A 26,076-nucleotide genomic window follows, 5' to 3' on the forward strand; every position below is an offset into this window, starting at 1 on the left:
TTCAGGTTTCTTCTGTCATTTGGAAAAAGTGGATGTTACATATCTTTTGAATTCAAGGGTCAAACTACTCTAACTGCATAGGAAACATCCTTCAACCTTCATGATTATGCACTTTCCTTGGATGAAATGTTGACATTTTCATCCCCAGAATGTAACAGAATCAAGAATTTAAGGTATTATCAGATTCTAAAGTATGAGATTTAAAAGCATAATAAAACTAAATTATCTCATGACATTTTCTCAAGTGAAAAATAAAAAACAATATTCAGAAAAGACCCAAATTGGGGTCACTCAGCACTAGCTGAAACTTGCTTGCATTATATTTGTTTCCTGCCCAATCCACTCAGCCTCCTCTGTAACTTACAGGGGGTGGGAATATGACTCAAAGTGCAAAAACAAAATATTTCACTATATAAACAGCATGTTTCTGCTAAGTGGCCTAATTTTAGACCTCAATATGCCAGCACCTTTTCTAACTCCTTGTTTTAAAGCTGAATGCAAAACTACACAATTAATATTCCAAGTGGCTAAGCTCATGAGTTGGGGTTCAACTTCTAATTCTAGAACCATCCTACTATCAGAACTACTGTACAAAATCATTTAAAGTTAAAGTGACAAAGGTTATCACAGAGGTCAAATTACTTAAGGTACTAAATTTCTAGTGTTGTAAACAGCAACTAAGTTATATTACTCCTGACTGCCAAATTAAAGCTAAATAGAAAGAATGTATGTACACAACTGTATTTAAAAATAAAAAAGAACAAAACCTTTTCATATCCAAATGCGTCTGAGGCTGTCTGATGGTCAAGATGAGAAATTTCAAAAACCAACTAGTTATATTATGCCTGCAACCTGTTATAAATTTCAGAAAGAGAAAAATTTGCATGCAAACATCCCCATTTAAGGACATAAGAACTTTATCTAACATCTGATAAAAACTCTCATTTTGCTCATTAAATAACATCATTAAAAAGCATAAAATTGGCCTGTCATCTTTCCAGCTAACAGTCACAGAACAAAGTTATTCCAGGTACTTTCATCACTAAATTTAAGCCAATTTTATTTTTATGGACGCAGACATTTTTCCCCTCATGAATACTTACTGATGATCATACTAAACCCTTAGAACAAAAACAGAACTGAATCTTTTGTTAATTTTGGTGAAAAAATGCCAGTGTTATATTTGTACTTTGTCATCTTATATATGGCCTCTTTCATTCTCGTTTCAAGGATCCTGGTATATTCAGTATACTTTTCTTACAGACAGTTCAGAAGGCAAAAATTAATTTGTCAGTAAAATGGATCACTTCCCAGAGTTGCATTTTTTTAGAAAGACACAGAGATTAGTTAAAGAACAAGCACTGCTCATTGGGTAGGGGTTTTTCCTTTGAAGAAAATAAGGAGCTTAACAAATTATTAGTATTCTTCTCAATATTTCTTGCCTACAGTCCTACTGGAATTTTTTTTTTTTACACCTTTCAACCAGCAAACTGCTTACGTTGATTAGCTTAAGCTTAAGTTCAATAGGCAAATACTCAAAAGGTAAAGCTAAGAGCCTGACTTCAATCATAACATTAAGTCTGCCTAAAGAGAAGAGGCAGAAAACATCTACTTAAACTTCTGTTTGACAGACAGGTAAGGACTCTTGATTGTTCTTATTTGCTTGCTATGGTCACAGTCTCGCTCAGAGAACTTTGTCAACACATAGGCAAAAAACCAAGACATTCAGGAACAAGCTGGGGGGAGAAAACAAAGTTACTTTCAACAAGGACTGCATTTTTAGTCATGAGCCCATTACAAAGATAGTCTTCATCCAATTAGTCTTTTCATTATTGCTGGTTTTGAAAATGGCCAACAATATTCATTTGGGACTGTACCATTAACATTGCACTCAAAAAAAGAAAACATGGGGAACCAAATTCTTGCTCTCCTACTCTGCTGATATGCTCTGGTATTGGCGAGAGTATGGTAGTACAAAAAGAGTCTCGTTGTGATATAAAAGGCAATAAACACATCAATGGAATAATGTTCATGGGCAGCCAAAATGAAGAAGATTCCAAAGAGGTTGAGAACCCAGGATAAAGTGTGCAAGAAATTCCAGCTTCTTGGTGTATCTGAGAAAAGGACAGAAAGATCATTTTAAAATCATTTCTTCCAACATTTCTTCCAATGTTTCTCAGTCATACGTTTCCTAGATCTGTTTTTCCCATTCTTCATAGAATTTGACACTCTTCCCACCGCCCCCTGTACAGCTAGTCATTTGCTATGTAGAGAAGTACTAAAAAGATACTTACATTCAGTGACAAAGAAATTCAGCATAGTTAGGACGACTGTGTGGCCACTGAACATGTAATCTCCACAAGTGTGAACGCCAGTCAGGGTCATACCAAAGCCACTCCAAATGGCAAAGGCCCGGTGTAATTTCTCCCATACACTGCCATATACCTATAAAGAAAGCTAAGAATTAGTGTTTCAAATGCTTAGGGCAATAGAGGCTCTTACAACTCCCACTGAAATTCAAAGACTGAATGACAGATCTAAGCAAAATCAACCAGACTCCCACTGTAATTAACTGCATAGTGGTGAAGAATCTGCCTGCCAATGCAGGAAATGCAAGAGATGCAGGTTTGATTCTGGGGCTGGGAAGATCCCCTGAAGTAGGAAATGCAACCCATTCCTCCAGTATTCTTGCCAGTAGAATCCCATGGACAGAGGACCCTGGAAGGCTATAGTCCATGGGGTCGCAGAGTCAGATATGACCAAGCAACTGAGCACACATACAGTGAAATCAATGCAATTCAAACTTCTCTACTAGGACTTCCTTTACCGTGAAAAAGTTGTTGTTGTTTAGTCGTGCAGTCGTGTCTGACTCTCTGTGACCCACCAGGCTCTCTCTGCAGCACACCAGGCTTCCCTGTCCTACACTATCTCCTAAAGTTTGCTCAAGTTCATGTCCACTGAGTTAATGATGCTATCCAACCATCTCATCTTCCCTTCTCCTCCTGCCCTCAATCTTTTCCAGAATCAGGATCTTTTCCAATGAGTCAGCTCTTTGCATCAGGTGGCCAAAGTATTGGAGCTTCAGCTTTGATCAGTCCTTCCAATGAATATTCAGGACTGATTTCCTTGAGGATTCACTGGTTTGCTCTCCTTGAAGTCCAAGGCACTCTCAAGTCTTCTCCAGCACCACAGTTCAAAAGCATCAATTCTTCAGAGCTCAGCTTTCTTTATAGTCCAACTCTCACATCCATACATGACTACTAGAAAAACCATAGATTTGACTTTGGTTGGCAAAGTAACATATCTGCTTTTTAATATGCTGTCTAGGTTTGTCATAGCTTTTCTTTCAAGAAGCAAGTGTCTTTTCATTTCATGGCTGCAGCCACCATCTGCAGTGAAGTTAGAGGCCAAGAAAATAAAGCCTGCCACTGTTTCACTGTCTCCCCATCTATTTGCCATTAAGTGATGGGATGGGATGCCATGATCTTAGTTTTCTGAATGTTGAGTTTTAAGCCAGTTTTTTCACTCTCCTCTTTCACATTCATCAAGAGGCTCGTTAGTTCCTCTTCACTTTCTGCTATTAGGGTGGTGTCATCTGCATTTCTGAGGTTACTGATTATTTCTCCGGGCAATCTTGATTCCAGCTGTGCTTCATCCAATCTGGCATTTCACATGATGTACTCTGCATAGAAGTTAAATAAGCAGGGTGACAATATATAGCCTTGATGTACTTCTTTCCCGATTTGTAACCAGTCTGTTGTTCCATGTCCAGTTCTAACTGTTGCTTCTTAATCTGCATACAGGTTTCTCAGGAAGCAGGTAAGGTGGTCTGGTATTCCCATCTCTTAAAGAATTTTCCAGTTTGTTATGATCCACACAGTCAAAGGCTTTGGAGTAGTCAATAAAGCAGAAGTAGATGTTTTTCTGGAATTCTGTTGCTTTTTCTATGATCCAATGGAAATTAAAAGCTTACTACAGCACAAAAGCATTGCCAAGTTTTATACCCTATAACACAGTAGAATTTGCTTGCCTGTTCTTGCCAATAAGAAACAGGCTATGACAGAGATAATGGCTACCATTCAATATCCTCTTTCCCTTCTTCAGTAGTAACAGTTCTAAAATCATTTAGAAGAGGTGATGAATTCAACTGTAACACTGTATTTCTCATCCCTCCTTGCAGCTAGGTGTGGCTAAGCGACTAAGTTCTGTACAGTAAGATGGAAAGTGGAAGTATAGAAGATTTTTGGGAAGGTTCTTATCAATGAAAGAGACAACAGCTTGGAGGAAGTCTTCTTTACCTTTCCTTCTTCCAGCCTATAACTCAGACGTGACAGGTAAAGCTCTGGCAGTCACCATGGCTACAAAGTCGCCTTGAGGATGAAAGCCAAGTGTTAGGACAAGAGGGCAGAAAGGCAGAAGAATCATGGATTTTTGATAACTCCATAAAGTTATCAAACACCTGATCTGAAGTACTTACTTTCAGACTTCTCTTATGAGAGAGAATAAATCATTGCTTGTTTATTAAACTACAGCCACCATAAAGTTCCTGTTATTAGTAGCCAAATCTAATCCCAACCCCCACACATAAAACTTAAAAAAGTAATCCATTGTAAAGTAAAATAGAGTAAAAAAAAAAAAGTAATCCATTTTGAGGAAGAGTTTGAGCAATGGTCACTTTTTTAAAAAGGCATTTAACACATAATAACAATACAAAAAATTGCTGTAAGTTTATTTGCATTTCTATGTGCAGCATGCTACTATATGCTTTTATGTTATTACATTTAATTTCCACAAAAATTGTATGAACTGATTTAACTGTGTAGATTAGGAAACTGGCTTCAGAGAGGTCACACGGCTAATAAGTAATAATGTGAACAGAGGGAGTCCAGTTCTAGAGCCCTATATCTTAAAGATTCCATGGCCAATGAACAAGAGGAACAATCTCACTAGAATCACCATTTCATTAGAAATCTCACCTGATTATACACTACCCAGTTTCCCCCTTCTGTCTCAGCTGATGGCAGGGGAGGGAGAGAAATTTATTATCAGAGAAAAGGAAAGGAGATACTAAAATATACATGGTTTGCTTATTTCCATGACCTCTAATGAGAACAGGGTTAGAGACATTGCGCAAGTGAGAGTAAAAAAATCAAGCCGTGAAGAACAGATTGCTAGGAACATATCTCAGCCAAAGACAGGAAACAAGTGATGTCAGTTTAAAAAAAAAAGAAATTATTACACAACACTGTAAATCAACTATACTGCAATAAATTAAAGAAAAATACTATAGTACAAAAAAGAAAAGCAATTATTGCCCAATTACTTGTCTCCCTATCCTTTCCAATCGTAAAATGCCCCAAATATCTTTCCAGAAAAATAAAAACTGAAACACAATAGAATGAATTTAGACATTTTGATGAGAAATTTTCTTTAACTGTTTCTTTCCTTTCCATCACGAAATTAAAAAAGAAAACAGGCATGTTCTTGGTTCTGTCTCCAAACCCACTACTTCTGGGAATGAGATTTCAAGCAATTACTTTATGACAATGTAAAAGCCCTATGGAGTTCATTGTAAGGGATTTGACTGATAGATAATATTATCTTAACTTTCTAATTTTAATGACTGCTGCAAATACAGGTCAATAAATAGGTTATATTATAATTCAAAGCAATTAATAGTATTTAGGGCAGATCTGAACAGGTATACCCACATTAAGCTAACTGATAATGAAAAACTGTCATTAGAGACAGAAAAAGGGCTGTCCATACTGTAGAGGGATGGTATCTAATTTATTTTTGTAACACATGTTGCAGCCCTATGCATATATATCCTTTCCTTTAGTGGCTGACCTGCAATTAAATTCCTCAGCTACAGGGAATTCTCCTTTCACTGTAACAAGCTTACTTATTTTTCCTTTTAAATCTCTTCTAATTGATTTGGGGGAAACTGTTTTATCTCTCCTTCACACTATGCACAGAAATTCAGCAGATTTTCTAGCTAAAGAATGTCACTTGCTATCCAGTTGTACAAGAATTAAGTCATTAGCCACTGTAGTCCCTGACCTTCAACATGCCCTGAAAGGACTTCAAGGACAGAGACCAGGAATGAGGTACTCTGTGTTCTGCAAAAACAGACAGAATAGGCCTTCAGGACTGGAGAAGGCAATGGCACCCCACTCCAGTACTCTTGCCTGGAAAATCCTGTGGACGGAGGAGCCTGGTGGGCTGCAGTCCATGGGGTCGCTAGAGTCGGACACAACGGAGCTACTTCACTTTCACTTTTCACTTTCATGCATTGGAGAAGGAAATGGCAACCCACTCCAGGGTTCTTGCCTGGAGAATCCCAGGCACGGGGGAGCCTGGTGGGCTGCCGTCTCTGGGGTCACACAGAGTCGGACACGACTGAAGTGACTTAGCAGCAGCAGCAGGCCTTCAGGACAGTTTTCCCCCTGCCTGCCCAGGAGAAAATTTTATGAACCTAATTTCTTGCACCCATACTTAGAAAAGCACTAAAATCACTGACTGAGACATCTGTTCCTCACGCCTAGCAGCAACTTTCTACCAAGATGTGTGGCTCGATCACTTTCTCCAAGATCACATATATGCTAACTGCTTCCCTTACTTCTTTAGCATAGTTCCTAAGAGGCTGGTCTCAAACTCGGAGCTCTCACACTGTGCATTTTTATTTCAGTCAAGAGATTAAAAGATTGAAACTCAAAATATAAGACCATAAAAGTCTCAGACATCATCTTTCATTAATCAGAATGACAGTGACTCCAAAAATTGATAAAACGTAGTACTGGCAGTGTGACGGGGAAAGTGACATGCACAGTGGTGACAGCATGAAAAAGTAGTCTTTCCTAGTGAAAATGGCAGCAATATGTATCACGATTGTTCTGTCCTTTAATTTCATAACTCCACTCCCAGGAACTTAAGACTATTAAATAAGTGAAAAAGCATGTTTATCATAGCATTATGTATAAAGAGTAAGATTTGAAAATAACCTAAATGCATGCCACTTGGACAGTGGTAAATTGTACAATGGAATACTCTGCAGCTATTAAAAAGATGAGGTATAGTTATATGTATTTTTTCAGAAAAAAGTAAACAACACATTGTTAAGTAAAACATAAGCTGAAGTACAACGTCTGTGATATAATCCTATCTTTTGTTTAAAAAGCAGCTATCTATACAAACTTGTGTGAATGTGCAAGCATGGTTAAAAATAGTCTGTGTGGCTATATAAACTTTTAACAGTATTATTTATGGGGTGGGGTGAAAGAAGAGGGAATTTTTAATTTACATATTTTTATAAAATTTGAAAATTTACAATAAGTTTATATAACTTGGTAACTAGAAATACTTTCCCTTTTGGGGGAGGAAAAAAAAAGAAGAAACAAAAGCATCTTTTACCTTAAAAAAATAAAAGATTTCCTTTACGGTAAATCCTAAATGTCATTACCCCTTCCTCCTTTCTTACTGGTCAGTCTCCTTATACCTCGAGAAAGTTTATATATCCTTCAGCTCAGGGCTATATTTTTAGTTCTTGATCTCCTTTGGCTGCTTAATCTTCCCTCCTCGACATTTCAGCTATTTATATTGCAGCAGAAGAACTGACACTTAATTTGTTTCACACTTTACAAACAACATTAAAATAACAAGAAACATGTTAGTATATTATTAAAATATTTGGGAACACCTAACTAAAGCATGGAGGCTTAGAAAAGAGGCTAACAAATCCTTTTGTCCAAATTTAATGAGTCACAACAGCCAATTCTGTATACAAAGCACAAATGATCTTCACGATTTAAAAATTTTTTTTTAAATAATTCATTACTTTGTTTTTTTTGTTCCCATCTGTATAAGTTATCCTCTCTCAGTTTAGCCAGAAGAGAAGGTTATATCTACAGTACACCAAAACAACCTATAAAGTATAAAACAAAAACAAAATCAGCCATTATTTAAATACATCTCCGAAAGAGTCGGAGAAGGCAATGGCACCCCACTCCAGTACTCTTGCCTGGAAAATCCCATGGACAGAGGAGCGTGGTAGGCTGCAGTCCATGGGGTCGCAGAGTCAGACATGACGGAGCAATTTCACTTTCATGCATTGGAGAAGGAAATGGCAACCCACTCCAGCGTTCTTGCCTGGAGAATCCCAGGGATGGCGGAGCCTGGTGGGCTTTCATCTATGGGGTCGCACAGAGTCGGACACGACTGAAGCGACTTAGCAGCAGCAGCAGCCGAAAGAGTAAAGTTTAGAGTAGTGGGTACTATATTTTAAATGGAATATGGTTGAACTTCATTGCCTTTTTTTTTTTTAATACTTTATTTTATTTGGCTGCGCCAGGTCTTAGCTGTGGCACGGTGGGATCTAGTTCCCTGACCAGGAATCAAATCCGTGCCGCCTGCAGTGGAAGCAGAGTCTTAAACACTGCACCACCAAGGGAAGCCCCCGCAACACTTTTTTAAAGAGGAGTGATGAAGACAGTGAAAGGTCCGGAGTCACATAACATGAGTAACTAAAGACGCTGAGGATGGTGGGAAAGGAAAAATGATAATTGAAAGCTACTTTTTTTCTGTAGCTCTACAGCACTGAACTAGTTAGGATCGATGGATGGAAGTAACAGGGAGGCAGATTCTGGCTTATGGCTTAAAACTTTTACCAAATTATTTCTACACATTTATTACTGATACCAAAAATGCTAAAAAGCACATTTAATTAATAATATTAAAAGCAAAATCTAAGCCCTAGTTCATACATACATCTAAGCCATCAACACACTAAGAGTAAGAGGGAAGAATGGTGAAGAAGACAGCAGGCTACCTTTCCAGTACACTGAAGGTGCTGTCCTGGCACGGAGAGGGAGGTCACAAACATGGTAAAGCAGCGAAGTAAGAAGACAGTGCCCATCAGACTACAAAGCCTTCGCAGAAGTATGGACCTGTGAACAGAGTGACCAAAAGGGAAGAAAGGTCAGAAGAAAACAAACCAAAATATCCCCAGGCAACTAATGTTTACTTTGAGGGAGAACAAGCAGGAAAACCATTAGATTCTTTGAAGACAGAAATCTTAAGAGACCATGTAACAGAGTGTCCAACAGGACCATCCACAATGATAGAAACGGACTATCTATGCACTGTCCAATAGACCATCTATATGTGGCTCTTGAGTATCTGAAATGTACAAGCGAGGAACTTAATTTTATTTCATTTCCACTAAATTAAATTTGAACAGCCACATGTGGCTAGCACCTGCCATGTTGGACAGTGCAGACCTAAGAGCATCATTTTACTGTAAGAAAATATGACTAAGAGAAAGCAAAAGTTACACAAAAAAGAAGATAGTCCCTCGCCTGACACTTATCTTAGCGTTAGTTTTATTACTCATATATTGTCATAACTTATTTACTTAATGAGAAGTAAAGTTAAATATGTGATTCTAGGGAATTTTTTTGCTCATCAATGACACTGTAAATTGGTTAATAACTAATTATATAATAAACTCTCTAATTTCTCTTAAATTTAAGCTATAAAATACTGTTTTTTTAATACTAAGTTTTACATTAAGCACATCTCTAACAAAAACTTGAAACTGCATGAAATCACTTGTACTGATAATTTTTTTATATGTTTTAAGCGAAAACAGATTAGAAGATTCTTAAGTACAGAGACTTGGCTTATACATTTTTAAAATGCTCCTCCCACCCACCCTCAAAAAAAGTACTGAACACAAGGTTAGGTGAGTTTCAAACTGCAGTGTGTGTACACCTGGGATGGAGATCAGAAATCTGGATTTATTTTAATTTTTTTCACTTCAAATATACTTCTGCTTTATTGTCTTTCTCCTCTCCTCAAGGAACTCTAATTATTCATAAGTTACACCTTTTCCAGGCTATCCCCTCAGTATTCCCCAAAATTTAATCTATTTTCTATCTTTAAAAATATTTTTTCTTCAAATTATCTTCTGATTCATTAATCCCCTCTTCTGCTGAATTCAACCAGATGTCATACTCATTACTGAATTCTCAATTTCATGGATTTTAAAAACTGTGTTTGCTTCTAGAGTGTCCATTTTCTTCTTTTAAAATTATATTGAACACAGTCAGCAGGGGCTTTCCTGGTGGCTTCCCTGCTGGCTCAGACAGCACAGAATCTGCCTGCACTGCAGGAGACTGTTTGATCCCTGGGTTGGGAAGATCCCCTGGAGAAGCGAATGGCAACCTCCTCCAGTATTCTTGCCTGGGAAATCCCACGGATAGAGGAACTTGGCAGGCTACAGTCCATGGGGTCGCAAAGAGTTGGAGACTACTTATACTAGTCAGCAGAATTACTTTAAAATCTGTGGCTGGTACCTCCATTTTCTGGATCCACTGTGGGTCTATTCCATTATTTACTGTTTCTCTTAAATTTTAATCATATTCTCTTACATACTTGTGCGCTTTTTTTATTATTTACTTGAGTGCCAGACATTGTATATAAAAATTTTTAGAATTAAATTTATTGATAGGTCTATACTGTCTTCCCAAAGAGAGATTTGATATCTCTTTTGGCAACTAGTTAAGGGATTTAACAATCTAGGGTCACTTTAATACAATTTTAGAAACTGAAATTATTTCAAACTAGGTTTCCGTCTCTGCAGGATCTGCTTCATTTCTGGTTCACTACTGAAGCCGTGGTACTATAAAAAAGAGGAAAAGAAGCTAAGAAAGAGAAGAACTAACACTGAACGGAGAGGGTCCCAACTCAAAGCAGGAAGATTCTACCATTTCTTACTTTTCTTAATAGGCCCTGCTCTCCAACATTTTGAGAAACCACAGGAGCCTAAATTGAATACACTATCATCCAGAGAAGAATTAAGTTTGTTGAGACTCAGTTAGCAGTACTGACTTGAGAACAGTCTAGCCCATTCCAAGATCCACAGCTTAATCTGCGAGTTTTCCTATCAGCCACTCAACTTTGTTACACACCTAAGGCTTCGTCTCCTTATCTCAGCTTTGGCAATACAACCAGTGTAACCCTGTTTTTTTCAAAGATTCGTATTCATTCCTCTGATTTTACAAGATAGGTTATTTTTTCTTTATTTTCTTCTTCACGTGTATGTGTGTTTGGGGATCTTTGGGATTTTCCTGTCTTCCTACAAGCTCAGTGATACAATAAAAATTTCTTAATACAAGATTTATGGAGAATTTTCTTATCATATGGTGGAAAGTCCAGAGCAAAGGTTTCTGCCTTCTTTCTTCCAAGTTATCATTTTGTGAGGTTTTTGAAGAAGATAACAAGGAACCTGGATTTTAACGAGAACCCAGGTGATTCTAATGAAAGTGGCACAAAGACCATACTTTGAGAAACACTTTGTTTGACTAAGTAAACATCAAAACTGGAATTTAGTTGCTGCACTTTGCCAAACCTACCAAGGTTTCCTATATAAACTCAACGCTTGTTTTTAAAGAGTGGATCCATTCAGATCTACAGGGTCTTGTGAGGCAAAGTTAAATTAGAAAGCAGCAGTGATACATGTGTTTTTAAACCACCTCTGGTTTTAAGCAATCCAGCTATATATATTCCTGCAGAGTAAAAGAGAATGAAGTGCAATATGGCCTAAAAGTGTGACAAGAATAGCAATCATCAACCTTTCTTTTCACCTTCAAAGCACTGAAATAACTGCTGCTTAGGAGCAAAAGCCCATCACTGTGGTTTACCTTAAGCACCTCCTGGTGAGGAGAAAGAATAAAAAAAAAAAAAAATCAAGCAAATGTCCCTATTCTTCTTCAGGGTCCAAAGACAACAGATAGGACATCCACAAACTTTGTCAGTTCTTTAGTTTTTTCTTTACTATGCCTTAATCCTTGTTGCTTATATGTTTTATATCACAGCACTGTGGTATATATCTGTTAATCCCATACTCTTAATTTATTCCCACCCCTCCTGTGTCATACACATACTTCCCCTTTGGTAACCATAAGTTTGTCTTCTATGTCTGTGAGTCTGTTTTTCTGTTGTAAATAAACTGAACTATATTGCTTTTTAGATTTCACACTATGTCTTTATTTTTTAAATAATTTCCCCTCTTTAACTATATAGGAAAGGAGCCTTCTCTTACACTTCTCTCCTTTCTTTTTTAATGAAAACATTCTTCCCTTTATATTTCTTGTGAAAGTACAAAAGCAGCACCTTTCCTATTCTGCAATCTCCTGTGTTATCTGTAGTAAACTACACTTGCTAGATGCGCATGATGTGCAAAGTGACCTCTGTTTTAATGGGCCTCCTTCAAGCAGAGAATAGTTTCTTTCATCCAAACATCTGACAGAAGACTATTCCCTGGAGGGGTCCCAAGCCTTCTATAGACAGTGATATTTCCAATTTGCTTACAGAGAAAGGTAAGGCTAGACTTAGACTGTTAGTAGTTAGCACATGGTTATACATCACCATCTTTCCCTGCAAAATATATTTGGAATATTACTAAATATATAGGTACTACCTCAGGTTGACTCTTTTGCCAATCAAACCCAAAATATTTTTCTGTACCAATAACTGTAATGTTATAACAACTAGAGAAGGAAATTAATAAGGAAACAGCAAAGGAAGAAACAAGGTTTGATGACCTTGACGTAAGATAGTCAAAACATTTTCAGTCTTGTAATTTTAAATAAGAGAGGTACCTGTGCTTGTGAAGAAGAAGAACCAGGAGCCAAATATAGCACAGAATCATGCCACATACTTCTGTCATGGCAAAGGCCCATGGAATTCTGGGAACGCTGGAAAGGAAGAAAGTTACATGTTTGGACTGACATGAAGTACATGTATGCAAATGGTGCCACCCTTTTCAATAAGATATTCTTCTAATAATGACCTTAAAAGTACTTTCTTTAACTGTTACCTCTTTTAGAAGATTGTATATGGAGAACCTGAGAAAAAAAAACTATTTCATAAAATAGTTTCATGAAACTATTTGAACCTCTCTGTGTCTGTGATTCCCAGTTACGGTTCTCTGCAGAGAAGTAACAACTCTTGTCTCCTTCCCCATAACGTGGCAGACCCAGATACAGGACTGCTCCCAAAAGAGAAGAGGGGAAAAGGCTCATGTCTTAAATGATATGCATTTCAGAATCCACAGTCAGGACTTGAACTCAACTACTCTTTTTTTTGGCTGTTTGTTTAGTGTATTTTGTTTTCAAAGTAAATAGAGTTTTTGTTTTGTTTTACTCCTTTTTGTGTCTCTCTCTGCCCTCCTTTGTTTTATATTTCTGTTTCTTCTGTCTTTTCCATTGATCTCTCTTTCCTTACTAAATCCACAGCATCTGTGATAACCCACCAGTAAAAGACGTGTCACTTTTCTCAATTAAAAAGGAAGAAGGGGGTGGGGAGAAGGAGAGGAAGAAAAAGAAGAACAAGGAAGAAAAATAAAGGAGGAAGAATGAGAAGTGTGGTGGAGGAAGAAGACGGAAATGAATTTGTCCAAATAGGTCATCACTGAATGGTAAGATTATTGATAGTTTTATTTTTATTCTTTGTTAATTTACACTAAAATTTTCTATACTATGGCACATTAATTTTATAACTGAGGAACTAAAGGTATTTTTAAAAAGAAAACATGAAATCTGAAAGATATTAACAGTCTACTGAAACCTTATTCAGAGTACCTGAAGAGAGACGATCATCTTCATTCAGGGACTCATCTTTTACCTATTACCTCAGAAAAAAAATTCCTCTTGTGTATTTTTAATCTGTTGTTGCCTTATTTATCTGGCATTATGGGAAAAAGGGTTATTTCACATAATACAAATTTTCAGATGACTTCTAAAAACTTACAACTTTTAAAACAATTTTCAAAAAGGTATATATGTATATGGGCTTCCTTGGTGGCTCAGATAGTAAAGAATCCTCCTGAAATGCAGGAGACCTGGGCTCGATCCCGGGGCAGGGAAGCTCCCCTGGAGGAGGGCACGGCAACCCACTCCAGTATTCTTGGCTGGAGAATCCCCACGGACAGAGTAGCCTGGTGGGCTACAGTCCATGGAGTCCCAAAGAGTCAGACAAAACCGAGCAACAAAGCACACAGTTTTTATGGTAAAAGTAAGTTTTCTGCCTCATCCTCAGCCTAAACGCAATTCTTGCTCCCGGAAGGGAATCACTTTCATTCTTGTGTTTTATTTGACATTGTATCTTCTAGTAACACACACAAAAGCACATACAAAACACACACACACATTCTCTCTCTTTCTCTCCCATGCTCTCAATATCATTTCATAATTTTGTTTCAAATAACTTTTGGCTTTTACTTAGTGTAAAATTTTAAGTGTAGTTCATAGTTAAGATAATGGAAGACAATCTCTTGTACAACTTCTTACAATTCTCTGGAGCTAGTAACTTTTTGTTCTGTTTCTTGGGTGCCTATCACCAATTCACTTCCAGACTATTCTATCAATAAAATCAAGAAATTGAGAACTGAGAGAAATCTATCCAAGAGCTCCTTCTTTAGAAAGCCTGCATTTTCTACTCCTGCATGGCGTTTCTTACAGTAAAACTTAGCCCTCATCTTGGGAATTCTTCTTTTCTATATTGGATCCACTATTTCCTGAATCTCATGTCCTCCTCTTTCTCAATTTACTTCTTAGTTTTGATGTAGTGTATCCTTGAATTATTTTCTCAGATGAGGGACTAGAAGATGAACTTGTTCTTAATGTCAAATTTACTGAGGTTTAATGTACAAAAATTCACCATTTTTAGCTATAGAGTTCTGTGAGTTTTGACAAACATTCAGTCATGCACTCACCGCTACAATAAAGATACAGAACACCTTCATCACTCTAAAAACTTCTCTTGTGTCCCTTCACTGTCGTCAATCTCCTTTACTTTCAGCTGTGGGGCAATCACTGATCTGACTTCTGATGCCTACAGGTTTGCCTTTTCTAGAATGGCATATAAAGGCAATCACACAATGTCTGTCCAAACACCTTTTGTATCTGGCTATTTTCACATAATATATTTCAAATTCATCCATGTAACTGTGTATACAATTCTTTGTCCACAATTTCCTTATCCATTCACAAGCTATGGGTATTCTGGGCTATTTCCAGGTTCGGGTGATTATGAACAGGTCTTTGCATGGACATATGTTTTCTTTTTTCTTGGGCAAATACCTAGGAATGACATCATTGAGTTCTATGTTAAGAATATGTTTAACTTTTTAAGAAACTATCAAGAGCTTCCCTGGTGGCTCAATGGTAGAGAATCTGCCTGCCACTGCAGGAGACAGGGGTTCAATCCCTGATCTGGGAGGATCCCACCTGCTGTGGAGCTACTAAATTCATGCGCCACAACTACTGAGCCTGTGCTCTGGAGCGGGGGACCCACAACTATTGAGCCCATGTGTCACAACCTATTAATACTGAAGTCAGTGCACCCTCCAGTATCTACAGTCCTTTTCTCTTCTGCAGGTTTTCCAAGGAGAGTAATTTGTTTCCTTGCTTGGAGGATTGGGGCTGGTATGACTGGGCATGGGAAGTTAGTCTGGCTACTTAAGGAAGGGAGCTTGAAGTCTTGTGATTAGTCCATAGATTTAGTTAATCACCTTGAAAATATAATGAAAACATGCACCTTTGTTCTCATGTGAGAATGGTGTCCCCGAGTCCAGAGACCCTCACATCAACTATGTTCGAGAACAAACTACCTGTCTTCAGTTGCAGTAGAACAGGTCTTAAGTAGATTTTTAACCAGTTCTCCCATATTTAGCTCCTATCTATACCCTGTCTTGAGAGACGCTTGATGCCTCTCGTTTTGAAAGTTTTTCTGGAGCACCACAGTATGAATAAACTCACCTCTTAGGCACTGCTAGTCCTCAATCTCACGACAGGCACTTAGCTTTCTACTTTACAAATTTTCATTATTATCACTGCTTCTGCCTTCATTGGATTATTGGGAACCCCATCTCCACTTTTTCCTGTTTGTTTTTTAGTGAAGCATTGTAAGGAAATTGTCAAATGTGTTTTCAATATCTCAAATTTATTTTGATGCAATGCTTTCTAAAGTGCAATATACATGTTATTCCATTTTTTTCTGGATAGAATTTAATTTTCTTTCATATTCCAGAGTCATTACTATGAACACAGATTATTATACTGGACAAGGTAATGACCTCAGGGACTACTGAGAAATGAAAGGCAGTTAAGCCCCAGATTGATGTGGTTTTTCCATTAATTATGTGTGCTTTTTACAGTGCTTCTGTTTCCTCTCTTGTTATTATGGTTTTTAGCTATCTCTCCTCACATGTAAGTGGGCCTGCCTCTAAAAGCATCTCTGTTCCCTAATTTTTTGTTTATGATGTGCTGAAGCTCTTGGAATTGTGTCAAGTAAGCTTGACACAACAAAGATCACTGTGAAAGTGATTAGGAATGTTCCCAAGGGAAAATCATAGCGTAGTGGGGAAATGAGATCAGGAAGCCAAGGGTGAAACATCAAGCAAACCTCCGTGGTAAACTCAGGCAAGGGCAACTGGCTTAAGTCTGTGGGGAATCTGGGAGACAGTGCAGGTCCAACCTAAAAGCTGTCCTAACTTGGGCAAAGAGAAATGAAATACATATATCCCACCTCACATCATCGGTTAAGAGCTGCTGCTTCAGGGATGTAAAGTTCCAAGCATGTCTGGTTCTCTTTTTAAGCAGGCAAAGTGTATCCCAGCAGCCCAAGAACAGTCCTCTAACAAAGACACACAACTGATGGATGCTGGGAGTATAAATGTGCAAGAAAATGGAAAAGCAATCCAAGAGGATATAGAAGGACTGCTGACGGCTCCTGCTACCATTCTCCTGTGAATGAAGTTTAGATATTTAAGAGCACGAGGCTTTGCAGCTGGTGGCACTGTAGCATGTTAGGCAAAATTTGGTTTCAAATCCCCACTGCAAACTGACAACATATGCCTATACACAACTTTGTATATGAATGTTCACAGCAGAAGTATCAATAGTAGCCAAAAAGTGAACACAACTCAAACATTCATCAATTAATGAATGGATAAGCTAAATGCAGTATATATCCATACAATGAAATAGTATTCTGTAATAAAAAGGAATGGTGTACAGACGCATACTACTCATACGGATGAATCTTAGAAATAGTACGCTAAATTAAAGAAGCCAGACATAAAGTAAGGCCACATGTTGTATACAGCCATTATATGAAATGTCCAGAACAGACAAATCCATAGAAAGTAGATTCTGCTTGCCAGAGCCTAGAGGGAGGAGGGAAATGGGGTGTGACTGATATGAGTTTATTTAGGGTGTTGAAAATGTTCTGGAAGTAGTGGTGATGGCTGCACAGTTTTATAAATATACTAAAACCCACTCGATTGTACACTTTAAAATAAAATCCTCACGATCCTTTCCCCTCTTTTTTCTCATTATGCCTTGTTATAGCCATCTACAGAACCTCAGCATCCATTCTCCGATTTGAGATTTTAGTTTCTGGTTCAATATCAGTCTCTCCAAAGCTTCTTTTGTTGTGATACTTGTTCTTCTCACTCCCCTTTTTACTTTTCCTCCAACTTCTTTTACTCTACTTCAGTGACCTATACCCACTGTTATAAATTGGATCTTGTCATCACCAAGATTATTCTTCACAGCTGAGGGTCAAGAATCCTATACTAATCAACATTTCTTGTTTTACCATCTTACTCCTCCTAGTTCTCCAACTTTAATAATTCTGAGACCCCAAATCCATAGATCTTAATAACACTTCCTCTGTCCTTCACCTACTTCATATCCTCCCCTCCCTCCTATCCACCTAAGTTTATAGTCATTATACGCACTCTCTTTCTTCTTCTTCCTTTATTGTATTACCTAGAAAAGTTTTGACCCAGCTGAAATCCAACTATCTACCTGTTCTATACCTGTATCTGTGCAGTTGAGTGGTGAAAAAACACGAAGTCAACCTATTAACTGCAAGCAGGCCCTTAGTACTGCTGCTACCTCACACAAGTCTATTCATTCACAGACGGCCATTTCACACTTGTCCTTTCTCTGCAAACCTCTGACCTTCTCTCTCTTCTAAATCTGTTTTCAGAGAAGATAAAGACAATCAGCAGAGTACTTCCTCATGCTCTACCAACACAACTGGCAATCTTATATCTGTTTCCATATTTTCTATCCTCCCCTGTTGTGAATGAATAGATCATGTCACTAAGACCCGCCTTGCCCACCTACAAGATCCAACCCCCTGTTATCTACTTAAGGGCATTACTCCATCAATTATACGCTCTCATATCCTTTCCCTTAAATTGGGTCATTCCCATCATCATTACAACAGCCACACCATTCAATGTAGTCCATCCAGAATAAATCCCTGGTGCCTCCTCTCCAAGCAACAGCTCCATTTCTCTGCTGCCCTTACAGAAAAACTTTTAAGGGCCTGTAAGACTTGATTGTTTCCAGTTTCTCTCCTCCCATTTTCGTCCTCTCTCTCATATCATTTCTTTGTCCTTCCCTCTTTTTTAACTTTGAAAAATTCTGATAACAACAACAACAAAAAAAAACCTTTAAAGAATAAACACTTTATATTTTTTATTTAAACTTATTAATTGTTTACAATAACATTTCCCCACATTTGCTTTATTTCTCTCTTTCTATATATACCAACACACACACATACACACACTTTCCTCTCTGAGAGTAAATCTTTCCTGAGAAGTTGCAAACATTATGATACTTCTCCTCTAAACACTTCAACATATATGTCCTAAGATCAAGGGTACCTTCTTTATAAGCCAATACACTATTATACCTAGGAAACTGTAATACTTAGTGTTATACTGTATCATTTGATATGCAATCTATATTCAAATTTTCCTAGTTATCCCTAAAATGTTCTTACAGCAGAATTTTTTTTTTCTTCTTGATCAAAGATCCAATTAAAGTTCATGTGCTGTGCTTGGTTTTGGCTCTTCAACTTCTCTTATAATTCCCTTGAGGAACTCCTTGGTTTTGTTTATCACTATGGGTCCATAGATTCTTACTCAGGATATTATAATTCATTACCATCACTATGTTTCTTGATGTTCTGACTGTCCTAATTTGATTAGTGGGAGCCCCTTAAAACCAGATCATATGTTATTTTGATAGGTTTCCACTGGTTTCCACTTCCTTGCTTTATGGCATAAGATCTATTTCAGGCTCATTTTATGCTTACCATGCTCCAAACTTAAAATCAGCCATTTCTCTAAGGAGTCCTGGTCTGTCCCTTTAGTAGAGATTGGGATTTAGAAACCATGACCTGGATGCTCGTGGTGCTTCATTGCTACTGAGTTTTTCTTACAAACCATTTCATTATCAGTTCACAGAAATCTTCCTCATTCTTTTCTATGATTAGATAGTACTCTATTGTGTAAGTATACCACAGTGTATTCAACCAGTTGTCTGTGGATAAGCATTTACAGTATTTCCAATATTTATAATTTTTACACATGTCACGATGAATAACTCTGTACATATGCTGCTTCATATGTGTGGAGATACACCTTTGGGTATATTCCAGTCTCACATTCTCTCTTGAATCCACTACCATCAGGCTTTTGCCCTTGTCAAGGTCAACAGTCATTTAACCTCATCTTACTTGACCCCTCTGTAGCATCTGACACAGCTAATTATAAATTATTCCTGTCTTCTAAAAAAACTTAAACAGACAAACAAACAAACTTGGCTTCCAGAATATTCTCTTGCTCTCTCTGCCCTGACTTCCTCAGTTTTCTTCTTTACTGGTTTTGACTTACTTTTCTGACTCTAGATATTATACTTATTCTTGGGATCAATCTTCAATCTTCTTCCTTTCCCTTCTAAACTCACTACCTAGGAGACATTAACCAATTATCACAGTTTTACTTATGCTCATTAACTCCCAAATTTCAGCCCAGACTCTCTGAACTCTAACTCATCTTCCCATCTCTTACTTGACATCTGATTTGGTGTAAAACATACCTCAAATATGACATGTCTAAAACCAAACCCTCACTTTTCTCTTCAAGAAGTTGGAAGTCTTTCCACAGTCTTCCCATCTCTATAAAGGGCAACTTCATCCTTCCAGATGCTCAAGTCAAAAATCTTGGAATAATCCTTGAATTCTCTCTTTTTCCTACACCTTACATGCAAATCCACAAGCAAATCTTGTTGCAAACACACACACATGTATGTATGTGTGTACCACTACTATCCTAATCCAACCCACCTCATCTTTGTCTAGATGAATTCCAATAACTAACCTCTGCTTTCCCATCCCCATCCTCATGCTATTCTCAATACAACAACCATTCGAGCGCCCTTTTAAAATGGACGTTAGATCACTCTACTCTTATCCTAAATACTTTTCAATGGCTTCCCTTTTCACTTAGAATGAAAGCTCAAGTCCTTACAATTGTCAACAAGTACATACACAGTCTGGATTCCTGTCTGCTCTTAGATCTCATCTCCAGCTGTTCTCCCCATCTCTCAACTGGTGTTCCTTAAACATGCTAAACCTACTAACAATTCAGGACTTTTGCACCCTGCTGTTTCTTCTGCCCAGAGTACTCTTATCCACAAGCTGTCTTCTTTACTTGCTTAGGGTTTTCTGTTGGAAAAATTGTGTACGATAAAACAGGGAAGGAGATACAGTTTCTTAAACAGCTTTCATTCAATTCTCTCTTTTTATTTTTAGCATTACCCTTTCACCTACAGTATCCAGAGCTTTGAGAAATCTGCAACATAGATTGGGTTGTTTCTGTTTTCCTGATGGCTGCTTTAGAATTAGGTTACTTTAGCTCTGCTTGTTGCTACTTACCCATCTGCTTTCAAACTTTCAAAAATGTACGGCTCTTTTCTCCTCTCTTATCTGCCCTTTCCTTGTGTTTATAATTTAAGACCTACAAGCAAACATAACTTCTTCACTATGGTTTTTGTCAGGGCTTGAGAGAGAATAAAATGTGATGTATGTGTCATTCTGCCACCTTAATGTGGACACTGTAATTCACTTCATTAAAAAAAAACAAACCATATACTATAAGGCACTTTCAGAAGGGTACAATATTTTATAAAAACAAATAAGATAGCAATACAAACTAAAAAGATGTTTTAAAATCACAAATATAAAAACTAATAGTTTTAAGTTTTGTTCTATTCTTATTTTTCATTTAATATACTGTATTCTTTTTTATGAATTCAGTATTTATAAATCAACAGAATACTATCAACAATCAGTTTGTAGCATCTATGATAATTCTAATTTATTTGATGATACAGGAGACTTCCCCACATTTTTATAAAAGCAAAACCCTGTTCATCTTTAAAAAAATAATCATAATAACCTAATTCCATTTATTACAAATAACATTCCAGGAAACCCTTTTAAAATATGAAGTGCCCAAGGAGCTATAACATAAATATAGAAAATATTACAGCTATAACATAGAAAAATAGAATATAACATAGAAAAATAAAATAAGGAGTGGTTCTTTCTACTCATCTAGACTTGAGGTCTAGTATAAGGGAAAAAGGCAGTTCCAAAGACTATCTTTACATATTACCAGATAAAGTAAATGGAAAGTATATATCGACCAAAGCAACAGTATAACTGTTGTATGTAGTATAGCAACCTAATTGTCATGAATATATTATCACTGCTATTATAGCTATCTTCTACAAATTTGGTAACTAGAAAGAAAACTTACCTGTCTAAGAATATATCTGGGAGTGGTGGATAGGTCTGCATGTCAGGCACTCGCTCGTGGACAATAACCATTATGAAAGATGTAAATCCAAATACTATGAAAACATATATACAACTCAGTATGGTCTTCCAATACTCTGGGTCCAATCTTCGAATAGAATGTTTGTTTTTACCATTCACATACTGGTATTGATCAGAACTCAAATCAGTGATGGGTCCATCACAGTCATGTGAAGGCTCCCCATTACAGAGCCACTCTGCACTCTGAAGAGCACTAATAAATGGAGTCATGGGGCTCATGGGACTGTCACTGTTGTATCCCATCTCTTCTAAAACATCAATATGTATTTTCTGCAATTTTCGGACTGAGAGCATTAACCTTTTAATATCCCCTAAGACTTTGATTTCCAGAGGAGGAGATCGGAGATCATATTCAGTCAGTGTAAGCAATGTGATTCCATCAAGTCGGTGCTTGTTGCATAAAACATCCACATACTCAAAAAAGCCTTCATCCTTCAGCCAAACAGCTACATGCTTGGTAGTCCAGCGGCGAATGCAGAGTTGATTAGGACCAGCCATTTCTTCAACTGTCTGTCAAGGGAAAATAGGAAAATAAACAAAAACTCAACGTGCCCTAACAACTTCTTTGAAGAACAAATACACATAAATACACCAGAAACAATTATTCATCTACACTGCTATATTGGCTTCTGGACAAGAAAAAAGAAACAAAATTATTCATTAATGAGTAGCTTTCAATAGATTAACATTCTAATAAGTTTATACACATAGATTCAGTAGCTGAGGAAAAGCTAATGACCAAACATTTTTATAAAATGTTTTTTTGGTAACATTTTACAAGTGGCTTTCCCATACCATAGCAGGCCATAACTTAATTAGAAAAAGCCTACTGGTGAGAACAATTGAGAAGAATAACTCAACACTTTCGTAAAATGAGATATACAGAAAGATTTGTCATACACGAAAATAGATCAAATTTTAGAAATCTTCACGTTTGAGGAATAAATCTCTCTCCTGCCTCCAAACCATGGATCACTGCCTTGTCACGGTGAAGCGGCTTGAATAACTCAATGAAGCTATGAGTCATGCCATGCAGGACCACCCAAGACAGACGGTCACAGTGGAGAATTCTGACAAAACGTGGTCCATTGGAGGAGGCAATGGCAAACCACTCCAGTATTCTTGCCATGAGAACCCCATAAACTGTATAAAAAGGCAGAAAGATAATCACACCAAAAGATGAGCCCCCCAGCTCAGAAAGAAGAGCGGAAGGCAATCACTAACAGCTCTGAACAGCTGACTCAATGGAAAGACCCTGATGCTGGGAAAGACTGAAGGCAGAAGCAGAAGAGGGTGACAGAGGATGAAATGATTGGATGGCATCACTGATTCAATCGACATGAACTTGGGCAAACTCTGAGAGATGCTGAGGGACAGGGAGGCCGGGCGCGCTACAGTCCATGGGGTCACAAAGAGTTGGACACAACTTGGCAACTGAACAGCAACTGACTCCAAAAAGAAACAAAACAACACAAAAAACCCCCAAAGGTAGATGGAAAACTAATTTCAGGAAACCCCTTAAGATTAAACATACTATCCAAATAATTTCTACAATAGATATAAAATCTTTACTAGATATAAATATCTATGAACATCTTAACAGCTCATTTCTTTCTATACTTTGAATATTCCATTACAGAACTTATAAGGAATTTCCTTCTTAAAATATCATTGTGATTTAGTGATAAAACACTTCAATGCCCATAAATTTGAGGGGCCATATTCTACACTGCAATTATAGTTATATTATTTCTTTTTTTTTTTTTGTGGCCACACCACACAGCTTTTGGGATCTTAGTTCCCGACCAGGGGCTGCATCTGAGTCCTCAGCAATGAAAGCACTGTGTCCTAACCACTGGACCTCCAAGGAATTCCCTATACTTCAATTATAAAAGGAATGTACCATTTCAAAAAGTACTAATAATTTTTACTACTTTGATCCCACACAGTTCTGTTTATGTTCTTTTTCCATTTTAAAGTGTTCAGTCACTTGGGCCTATATCAGGCTTCTAAACTTTTATCAGATACGTGGGAGACAAAGGCTTACATGGAAAAAACCTAGTTCCCTAAAGTACTTTCTCAACAACTAAAGTCAGTGGGTTTTCTGGCATTTTCCAGATCACTAAAGGCCATATTTTCCTCTGAGATGATTTTTTAAAAACACAGTAAACTTTAAAGCATTAAAAAAGAAGAAGAAAGAATAACACAACGAATACTCACATGCCCACTACACAGCTTGGGGGGGAAAAAAAAAATCAAACAGTTCCAATATATATGTTTCATTTCTTAATCTGAACAGTAGTTATACACTGAAAATTCATCAATCCGTATACTTATGAGGTACACTTTACATGTGTTAAACTTGATTTTAAATAGTTTTAAAAACTAAAACAAAACATCAATGCCCTTCTCTCCTCCCAGACATATTAACTCCTGGTTTTAGTGCTTATCATTCCTTTATCATAAGCATTTTTGGCTATGAAAACTTTCTATGCTTCCTTATGTGGAGGAAAAGTAAAAAGCTGCCATTTCTGCATTCTTCTAGCCAACACAAACTGTTGCCAGGAATACTTATAATTACCTGAAAAAGGCAGATACTCAGCTACATAAGTACTTTTTACACCATCAAAAATATTCAGCCAACAAGAAACATGCTGATTAAATGTTTATATTTTGATTACTACAAAGCAAACCTAGTTTTTGGAAACCTTAACTCAGTGTTTCCAAACAAAGCTTTTAATAGTCTAAAGCCACAATAGCTTTCCAGGCTTTTTACTTACAATATAGCATCACCACCCCCAAAGGACAGGGAATTATGATTTATTCACTTCAACTCATGGAATTTACACACATTGATGTATATAATTTTATATCACTTATTACATATATATGGTGCCATTTAAAATGATTTTGCTACGTTTTAATCCATATAGACAGCCAGATGGCTTCATTCTACATACTACATACATATCTTTTCCCCAAGGTATTCTCTGAATAAATTATTTCAACCCTGAATATCCAACAAGCGCATGCTATGAACTCTGCAACAATTACAATGTAAAAAGTATGAGAGGCTCATCTCATACAAAATAAGGCCAGATTCCTTTTGTCATTTTATTTCTATTTCACTTTTTCATTTTTCTAACAGCTTACCACCAGTGGGTTCCAAGTCACTCCCATCCTTTTATCCTTGTTCTTCAGTAGAGTTTCATTTCATACACTGCTCAAAATGATCTCTCTTGTATTTTTGGGTTTTTTTCTGTCTTGTATCACCTCCAATCTGGCTAACAATCTGTTCTTTATAACCTCAACTTAACTAACAAACAGGCTTTGATGCTGGTGTTTCAGCTGCTAGAAAATATGACTTGTCATACAAGAAAGCTTCCTGCAAGTCTTTGAACCTGCTGTGGCAATGCCCTAAAAGCAAGACACATTGCACTGTTGTACTCCATCAGGTCAGGGCATGCCCTTTAATTCTATACTGCTACATACAGTTAGAGGCCCATATTTAGTTAACACTCTGAAAACCTGCACTTTAAAGAGGTATGTTAAAAGATGATAAAAGGCTTCAGGACAACATAATATTTTTGTTGTACCACAGGACCTACAGGGAACAGGAAACTTTTAATGAAGAATATGACAGCTATAGATTTTCTACAAATATACAGAATGAAGAAATTAGTAAACATTTCAGAATTCTTTCAGCTTTAATAAATAATTAATATGAATCAACTATCAGTTAAAGGGACTGCTGTTTCTGAGCAAGATCCAATAAGAGAAACCAGATTTACTTTTCCACCTGAAACAGCCAAAATATAGACAAAATATATGGAGAGAAAACCAGTTTCAAAACAGTGGGCACAAGACATCAAGGAGATCCTTGAGAGGAGGAAACAGGTGAGTCCTGCTGCCCCTGGCAAGAATGAGCAGTGCAGGGTATGAACTGGGTGAGGCCCAGCAGGCTACGTGAGTGGCGATGGAAGTGAGAGTCTAGGGAAATCAAGGTGGTTAGTGTACACGGGAGAGAATAACAGAGAGGAGAAAGAGAGCTTGTTATAGCCTGAATGCTTATATTCCTATATTGAAATTCTGACTCCTAGTGGGATAGCATTAGGAGGTGATTAGGTCATTAATGCAGAATCCTCATGAACAGAATTAATGCCCTTATATACCCCAGAGAGTTCTCTCAGCTGTTCTGCCATGTAAAGACACAGATAAAAGAAGACCACCTATGAAGGAGACCTCATAGACACCAAAGCTGCTGGCACTTTGATCTTAGATTCCTTGGACTCCAGATCCATGAGA

General features: G+C 37.3%; 1 protein-coding gene across 2 annotated transcripts; it reads right to left on the reverse strand.

The window, feature by feature from the left end:
* Window positions 1–1,809: 1,809 nt before the first annotated feature.
* Window positions 1,810–22,269, reverse strand: SAMD8 (sterile alpha motif domain containing 8). 2 transcript variants are annotated; one of them, XM_068983007.1, is made up of 5 exons: window positions 21,692–22,269; window positions 12,663–12,758; window positions 8,828–8,945; window positions 2,295–2,445; window positions 1,810–2,114 (listed from the first exon to the last, which is right to left on the reverse strand). In XM_068983007.1, the coding sequence occupies exons 1-5, from the start codon at window positions 22,267–22,269 to the stop codon at window positions 1,810–1,812; spliced, it is 1,248 nt and encodes a 415-aa protein (XP_068839108.1). The 2 variants fall into 2 exon arrangements, with proteins under 2 accessions (XP_068839108.1, XP_068839109.1); XM_068983008.1 differs by lacking the exon at window positions 1,810–2,114 and having other exon boundaries at window positions 2,257–2,445.
* Window positions 22,270–26,076: the final 3,807 nt, after the last annotated feature.

The sequence above is a fragment of the Capricornis sumatraensis genome, chromosome 10 (assembly GCF_032405125.1).
Source record: "Capricornis sumatraensis isolate serow.1 chromosome 10, serow.2, whole genome shotgun sequence".
Classification (NCBI taxonomy): Eukaryota; Metazoa; Chordata; class Mammalia; order Artiodactyla; family Bovidae; genus Capricornis; species Capricornis sumatraensis.